Below are 9418 nucleotides of genomic sequence, written 5' to 3'. Positions count from 1 at the left end.
ATACAATTTTATAAATATAAAACTATATATTATAATATATAGTTTTATATTTTTGACATCAGAAATTACACTTCTTATGACACACAATTTGGTTTTACACATTTTGGTAATTTATAAGATATTCTGCGCTCAAAGTAGAATATGAATGAAGATTTATTGATGGTTAACTGACATCTGTCCTTATTTTGTATAGGCCTATATACGTGACTAAAACCACAGTAACATGTCATTCTTTTAGACTCCTTGTCATTGCTATCACTGTCAATATTTAATAATACTGTCCGTAAATATGGCCTTAAATTGTTGAAATGTCCATTTTTTACATTTTGTAACTCATTCTGAAGTCTAATTCCTTTCTCCCCTCTAACAGTTCATATCTGAAATCCAATAGCTAAATTTTCTACTGACTTTTAATCCCCTCTCTAACTTGTTCTTAACTTTTTTTTGCTTAACTCTAATCTCTTTCCATCTCATTAATAAAGACAATATCAATTGCGAATAACATATATTCTAGCTTCTTCCTCACTGCAAACTACAATAATTCACCTAATATTAATAAATAAAAAAATATACATTGAAAAACGCCAAAGCCATCCTAATTCCTAAATCCCTTTTTTTTGTAATGCTTTAATCTATCTTATCTTAACAGTTGATTTAACATTTCTATACATTTCTATAATTAAATTTATATAATTCTCATCAACTCTTTTTCTTCCTGATTGAGTGAGTTTTGGGGAATCCTCAAGGCATCCCATATTAATAATGTATATACAGGCCTAACTGTAATTTTTTACCACCTTTCCTTATCCATAACGAAAACTTTCCAAAATATTTAAAAATGAACACAAATTGTAAGCAAAAAATGAAGTCTAATCAATTTTAAGTCTAAAATCATGAAAGTGACAGGTAATAGAATTATAAATATTAACGACATTTACGAATAAATAGTGTTTAAAACAGAGTTAAAATAGTATTTACAAGCAGTTCTTTAAAAAGGACAAAAACAATATCTGACTTAAAAACGAGAAAATTTCATATATTAAAAAAAATTCAAATATTTACAGCTGATTTTCCCTATGTTCAAGCCAAACTTACGCCGCAAAGCGATTGCAGCGCTCGAAATGGCAGAAATATTCATTACTCTTTTTCATAGCATTAGCACTATTGGTAGCTGAGAGACCAGTATATCTATCGACTCTGGTTATATTTAAAATATTAACGAAATTATATAAATAAAATACATAATATTTTATAAATATCTGTAATACACAGGATGTAACGTTAATAACATTACAGATAATATTTCTAAAAATATTATTATGCAAAATATCCGGTACTTTTCTATCGTGTTACTAAACTTTGGATTCCTTCTATTATAGTTCGTCAATAAGAGAAATAAGGTTTAAATTTAAAGAAATATTCGCTCTTATTTGATATATTTCTTGGATAAGTTCAAAAACATTTATTTAAATGAAACAATAAAACAAGAAAATATATTAATTTTAATTGAATTTCGATTTTAGCGATCTCTCAACCATTACCGAAAAGTGACTAATTTTTTATCTATGTTATTCTATTTTTTGAAGCGCTATGTAATTATTTAATAAATAAATAAAAAAACTAGAAAATTGCGATTTAAAATAATTTTACTATGATTAATACAATAAGAATTTTATCCTTAAAAAAACAATAAATATCTAATTATCTCGTTAAAATATTAAATAAAAGACAACAATCGTATCGTTTATCATATCGACACCTACATTTAAAATTTATATCACACATTTATTATATATTTCATATATATTTTTAAATAAATGAATATTTTTATAATTAATAAATTATAAAATTTATAATTTCTTAAAAATAAAAAAAAAATTATAAAAAAATAAATAAATAAATTTTAATTTTTTAATAAAACAAATTTTTAATTTGCTCACCAGATAGCGCTGATTGAAATTTCTGAGGAACGTGAGGCTATCTAAATAAAATTCAAAGTTTGAACTGGAAGAAAAAAAAAATAAAGAATAAAATATTGCTACGAAGAACTTATCGAGAAAATATTTAACGTAAACAAAACTTATGTAAATATCATTTCCATGTTGAAATATAAAGAAAGCAATAGAATAAATGACAAGATGAATGCCAAGATATAGGCCTATGCACATAGTAACTGTGAAAGTATTTTGTACTCTTTATAATTAGGATTAAAAGATGCCGAGTAAGAAAAAGAAATATAATGCCAGGTTTCCACCTGTAAGTAATTCTTACCTTTATCTTTATCAAGTTTCAATCTTTTATAAAAGTTTCTTTGTCAGATTGACAAGCATTGAATGATGCTGCAAAGAAAAACATTAATATACTTTATTTACCTTAAAAATATAATGAAGTGAAGCAATTTCTGCATATGCTATGAAATATTACATATGAATTTCTTAAAATATTAATTCAAACAACTATATTTTCTTTCTTATACACAACTAGTTGTGTTTTTATACTCTTGTTTACCACGGATAGTGTGAGACCTGCTGTCATTGATTTCTTTAGGTATAAAGTTTGCTATGTATGGTTTGGGGAAAGATCAATGCTATTTATATTATATGAATTGAGTGTTAGTATTGGATTTAGCTGCGTTATTAGGATATAAGACATTGTCCAATTTAAATAGTAGTAAATTATGTGGAGTTTATTCTGTAAGTGTCATACAGTATAGAAAGATATGCAGTTAATGAAAAGAAAGGGTTAATGTGTATAAGCACGTCATATACAAGTTTATGGGGATAAGCATGTTATTTTTGGATTATAAATGTAATTTGATTTATCTTTTATGGATAAAGATATCTATTTTTGTCATTAGGACTGTACAGGCTGTAACTCTGTATTCCCTTCATCAATTTTTATTAAATTTTTTGAAAAAGTAATATGTTTTAGTTAGATGGTTTGAGTTAGTTATTAAATTAGTAATATATGTAATCTACATAATTAATATTTTTATTTATTTTAATTAAATTACAATATTTCATTTAGTATGTAGCCTATAAATTATTAAAATTTTATGAATATTGTTCAAGAATAAAATTTGAATCTTAAACAGATTCAGTGTAATTGTTGAATAATACAAAACAAAAGTTTTTTCCCCCCCTGGTTTTATTTTGGTTTGTTTGTTTTATTATTCAGAGGATTATTTATTTTTTATCTGAGAGGTGGTAATCTGAAGTTTTAAGACTATACTTATGTAATTTAAAATAAAAATGAATAATTGATAAACAACAGTTTTGCTTTGTAATGAGTTTGACAATCATCAAATAAAATATTTTTGCAAAGTTGGATGCTCTATCAACACTTAGCTAACCAACTGAGCATTTTTATAGCAAATAAATTCAAATTGAATATATTGTCACTTGTTTTTTACAAGTGTATTTAAAGTGGCATTCTTACTTCTATTATGAAATAAACCAGATTTTTTGTTTTATTTTATTTTGACAAAATAGTATAGAGGCTAAAAATATTTAGAATAATCAGATATAAATTGAATATAAAGGATAATGGCTGAAACTGTTGAAGAAAAAATATTTCCAAAATTAAATACAGTAGACTCATGATCATCTGCCCACAATTAACCAGTCCAGTCAGTCATGTCAAGAAGTATTTTTTTGTAAACAAGTACAAAATAATATAATTTTATAATGCATTATATTATTATTAAATAATAATGTGTAAAAATATGATTACAAATGTTTTGTAAAAAACATATGGTTATTCCACAAATAGCAATTGCAGATATCTTACCAGCTTGCTTTTGCTGAAAATTTTGAATTCAAACATTATCACATATGGGATACACTGACATGCTTAATTATACAGGAAATGCCATATTTTCAATCTCCGTGTTATCCAACTTTTATCCTTATTCAGCTCGGCTGTCCTCCACATTAAGCTGGATAATCACAAGTTTATTTTATTTTGAAATTTTTGTCTCTTAATAAGCAGATATTTAAATTATGTATATTCAGAATAATTTTAGTTTATTGTTAAATCTTTATTGTATTTAAGAAGAAATTTGGTTTTAATTTTTTTACACTTATATTTATTTGAATAATGAATAAATTATNTATATCATCTTTTGAGAATTTTTTATTAATAATTACAATTATTTTTTCTCAAAAATTTATTCAGAAAATTTTAAAATGTAATTAAAATTGACAACAATTTCTTTATAATAATTAACAAATTAAAGTTATAAATAAAAAAAACATAATATATAGTACTGTATAATGAAAAAGGAATATTGTTGAAAAATATACTGCTGTATATCATCTATCAATGTAAATTATAAAATTTTTGAAACAAATTTTAATATTGGTGGCATGAAAAGTATTATTTTCAAATCATAAATTTAAAAAATTACTTGTAATAAATAAGAGTAAATTCAAAAATTATAATTTAGAATTTTTTTTGTTATTTAAAATAATTGCAATCTTATTACCTAATATAAAGGATGTTTCATAAAAATTTATAAATTTACATCTGTTTATTATACTTTGGTTGTGTTTCTTTATCCTGAAGCAATAATGTTGACAACAATAATGACAATACCAATGACCTTGACATATCTTGAAGATCAAGCAAATTTGCCAGGTACAAATAGAAGAAAGGAATTTGAGAGTAATAGTGTAAAGAGCCTTTTTACACATGCCATTTTGAGCTTAGTTAATTTTAATTTAAAGTTAATTTATTTCTTTTATTTTCATATATATATTTATGTGCAATTGAAGTTGCAATTGAATTGAGAAATATTTGATAATAAATTTGATTGGTGATATAAATCTTTTAAATATGCTACATATATATATTATTTTGTTTTTGTTATTCAAATATCTTAAATTACAATGTCAATGTGATAAAAGCATTGCAGGATGTATATTTTTGTTAAAAAGTAATCTATGCTTTTATTTTGAGATATTTTCTTTATTGGCATTGTACAGATATGATTGATGAAAAATATTTATTTAACACATATTTCATAACTGCAAGTAAAAACAGCAATTGTTCTTTTTATAAATAGGTAGCTTATGCTTTAAAAATTTGAAAAGAAAGTTACACCTTTTAGCAGTTATAAACCCAGGAATTTCATATTGAAAATTGGGTCAAGGTTTTCAATATGGGTTCAATATCAATGCTCTAATATATAGCTAGATGCTTGTTTTTGAATTTGTATATTTTTAGCAGTTATCAGATCTAGGAAGGATTTATTACTACCATAAATATTTTAAATACTAATTTATATATTCAATGAAATAAAATTTTTCAGTAATATTTTTTTACAATGTTTACCTTCAAAAATGAAGAATTATTTAAAGCCTCTGTTTTATTATTTTTAAGGTATTTTTCAACTGTTTGAACCGAATAATATCCTAAATATGAGAGAGAATTTTTCTAATTATGAGAGAAACAAATCATTTTTACTAAGCAAATTTAAGTTACAAATTACAATAGCATGACTATTGTTTAGCTTGTTCTAATTTATCATATTGCAAATGTATAACTCATGAATATTTTTTCAAAAACATTGTTTATTATTCAAAAGTCAAAGTTACATAGAATAATATCTCACTAAATTATCTTGCAATATATTTATATATAAGAGAAATAAACACTTCTGGATAGGCTTTGTATATACTTTTATTGAAAATAATAGAAGAATGAATTATAAAATTTGATGAAAATATGTAAATGACTAAATTTTTTATATTAAAAGTATTTATTAAAATTAGAAATTTGTATAGAAGTGGGAAGAGTTTTAAAAAAGAGGAGTGCAGTCATGGCTGAAAAATTAGTTGAATAAGCTTCAGAGAGAAGATATAAATATGTTAAAATATTAAGTTACCAAATTTTTTTCAATTTTGCTAAAAGTGACTGCTATTTAGTTAAAATGTCATCTGATACTTTTGTGATTTTTATAGAAATTTTGTTTTCATTTGGTCTTCAAAATTTTATGAGTTTTTAAATCCAAATTTTTTTAAAACAAGTATATTTTATTGTCTAATTGCAATAGCAGAATGATGAATTATCTCCTGAAATAGAAAACCTTTAAAAAAAATGTTTTTACTGCTAACTATATTTATTTTAAATAGATTTCATATATAGTGATTAAAGAATAGCTTTTATTTAAGTGTTATGTAAACACACATGTTTCATTCATTTCAAGAGAGAATAGAATCAGTTTTATTCAATGTTCTTTCAAAATCAAGAGTAGGTCAATTAAATATCCAGAAATGTCATTCTTAGATATTTGTTTTCATAAGGAATGAATAAAATTTTTTTGATTGTTAAATTTATTATCTATTTTATTCTTTTTTTTTATATTAATTTTGTTTCAAGAATGCAGAAGTTTGCAAATTTCTATATGTACAAATATATCATCAATACACATCATATATCATCTTTTGAGAATTTTCTCCTAAATATTTTGGAAAGAAGTTTCATCAAATTAAAATGTTACATGTTACCTATGTCTTTTTCAAAACGTTTTAATTCTATTAAGTTTATATTAATAGAAATTATTAAGGATATACATATAGTATATATATCCTTAATAATTAATTAAAAAAAGCTTTAAACTAGAATAAAATAATAGAATTAAAACTTTTTGATAAAGACATAGGTAACATGTAACATTTTAATTTATGTAATGCAATATAAATTCTCTTTTCATATTAGCACCTTTTTTTTTTAAAATAAATTCTGAATATGTTGTCTTTTTGCCATACATTAAAAATGTATTTTTAATTTTTTTCTGTGAGAACTTTAGTATTTTTCTTTCCTACTAATGATTTGCTTGAACATTTTTTGAAAAATTAGCATAGGTTGATTCTGTGATATTCATTTACTTATGTATAAATGTGTTATACATATGATAATCTCAAAACAATACTGTTATTTCATTTCAGTTGTCAATTTTAAGCTATTGTATTTTATTCATGACTATTCAAATTCAAACATGTATTTTTATTCGTGCCAGTCAGTCATAAGTTTGACTGACATAAATTCATAAATTTGCCATTTCTTAATTTTATTGTCTTTGTTATAATTGAAATTGTGTCAAGTTTATTTGAGAGTTTTTCCTTGATTGTCAGGTTATAGATTCAAGTCTTGTTTTGGACATAAATGTTTGTCAGTTTTTAATGAGTGTTGTTTAAGATTTATTTTAGAAATACAAGTTAGTGTGTTAAAGTAAGAAGATAATATAGATGAATTAGAGGGAAAAAAATGGTAATTTTCCCAAAATGAAAATTTTCTAATTTCAATTCAGCATACTAATATGGTAGCCCCTCATATCATGCATACTGGGAGACAAACTAAATGAACAATATATCTGATGGTGCAATATAACTGACATATATCTATCCACCTGCTTTCTCTCTTTTCAATGTTCATGCCAACTTGATTTTTTGTAGGTTATACTTCATACAATAATAGTTTCAAAGTCAATGATTGGAATAAGGTAACATTTCTTTGCCAGCAGAAGTTCAACAGCATCTAATTTTTTTAAAATTATTGGCTAAAGTGCTTTTACTTTTGGAAGATCAAAAAAGAGTGATAAATCCAAATGAGTGATATAATGAAGAGCTGTGATAGTAAGACAGAATTTTATAACAGACATTTCCAATTTTTTGCTGATATATTATTAGATGACCAACTGAAGTACTTTGCTTCACTCAAGAAAATGATTATATTAAGTTTGTGTGCACATATAAAATACAAACATACATGTGAAGAAAAAGAATATGTACTTATAATAGATCTGATCACAAACAGTTTTAAATCAAAATACATCTAAAAATATGTTTGATTTTCTGCAAAAACGCAAAAAACCGCCTGTAAAACTTGCATGCCGTATATATTAACACTTCCTTTGTTACTCAACACTTCCATTGTTAACACTTCTATTGTTGACATTTTCATTGTTACACATCTTCGAAGTCAACCACTTTCAACCCCATATCTCCCACACCCTTATAGCACAGAATGCAAAAATTAGGTCCCCCGTTTCTAGACTAATTAGAGAAGTTTTATGTCCAGTCAAATGAACTATTTTCAATTTGATCAATTTTCTGGAACGTTTACAATCGTTCTATAATCGAACCAATTCGAATTTGAATACAAATTCGAATTTAAAACAGTTCGAACATTTTTAAAATTGAAATAGAAAATCAATGGGGGCTTAAAGTCACTTTAAGTTCCCATATCTCCCGCACCCTTATAGCTATCGAGACGCAACCACCATATTGCATGAATGGAGACTTGTGGCTACTACCACATACAAACACCATTCATGTGTGATGTGTAGTTTTGGCTGAAAAGTGAAATATATATATATATATATATATAGATTAATTTAGCTTTAATATAGTCTGATAAATAATTCAGCAGATAGTTTGGTAATATAAGTGTATTGGGTAGTTTGATTATAAACTTTAATAACATTGTGAATTCATTATCTTTGTCAACATATTTCCACTACACATGTCATTTATAAAAGTTTATTAATATTATAAATGCTATTTTTTAGTGGAAATATATTGGCAAATGTTGATGATTCTGAAATACAATTGTATTGTGGTTAAACTGGAAAATGTCAATGAAGATGTCAATCAAAACAAATCAATAGAAGAAACAAGCAAATACAGGTAGCCCTCGGTTTACGCAGCAGTTCCGTTCCTACAAAAGCCAGCGCAAATCGAATTGGCGTAAAACGAACCCATATTTACAGTGAGGTATAGGGTTAGGTTCTACATAAGTGAAAAATAAGCTAATAATTTTGTTTATTAATACAATATAATACAAAATACATATAAATTTTTAATATTGAATACAATCGTACCCAGCAAAAATAAACAAATAACGTAACCAACACCTTATTGCTTGCTGAGGGAGTTTTATTAAAAACGAACGTTTTCGATCCACTTAACGGATCATCATCAGGCTCAAATATATGAAAATGGAATACATCATAAATGGAACAATAAGTTCAAAAATATCAATAAACTGATAACATATCAATTAATAAGAATAAAAATAAATTGTAAACGATACCAAATAATAAATAATATACTACAACGACTAAACATTAATACTAAGTTTCCTTTAAATCAATTAAATATCATATTTCAGATGATGCGCTACTTGTAAGCTTTTTAACGGCAAATTTCCAAGCCGAGGGAAGACCTTCCGCATCCCTAGCATTAATGCATCCGTCTTTAAGTTTGCTCCTGTATATCTCCATTTTTTCGGCCGTCCTCGCCAAAGTTGGTGAGTGTACTTGTCTCACGACTTCTGCTTCCTCCCATCCAACCAGGGATCCTTGGGCCTGCGCCATCTGGGCCAATATTGTCGTATTAGACCCTTTTCTAGCATC

General features: G+C 25.2%; 1 protein-coding gene across 1 annotated transcript in view; it reads left to right on the top strand.

Annotated features, from left to right (window-relative positions):
- The first annotated feature begins 1953 nt into the window (after positions 1–1953).
- Positions 1954–9418, top strand: part of LOC111642503 (dr1-associated corepressor-like) — a 31237-nt gene continuing 23772 nt past the window's right edge. The window contains exon 1 of the mRNA XM_023388856.1: positions 1954–2256. Within this exon, the coding sequence (XP_023244624.1) occupies positions 2215–2256 (42 nt within the window). The 5' untranslated portion in view covers positions 1954–2214. The remainder of the gene's footprint in view (positions 2257–9418) is intronic.

Source organism: Centruroides sculpturatus, unplaced genomic scaffold (assembly GCF_000671375.1).
Source record: "Centruroides sculpturatus isolate CEXI.00-Female unplaced genomic scaffold, Cexi_2.0 scaffold1650, whole genome shotgun sequence".
Classification (NCBI taxonomy): Eukaryota; Metazoa; Arthropoda; class Arachnida; order Scorpiones; family Buthidae; genus Centruroides; species Centruroides sculpturatus.
The sequence above is the reverse complement of the archived record's forward strand: the minus strand, read 5'-3'. Positions and strand labels throughout refer to the sequence as shown.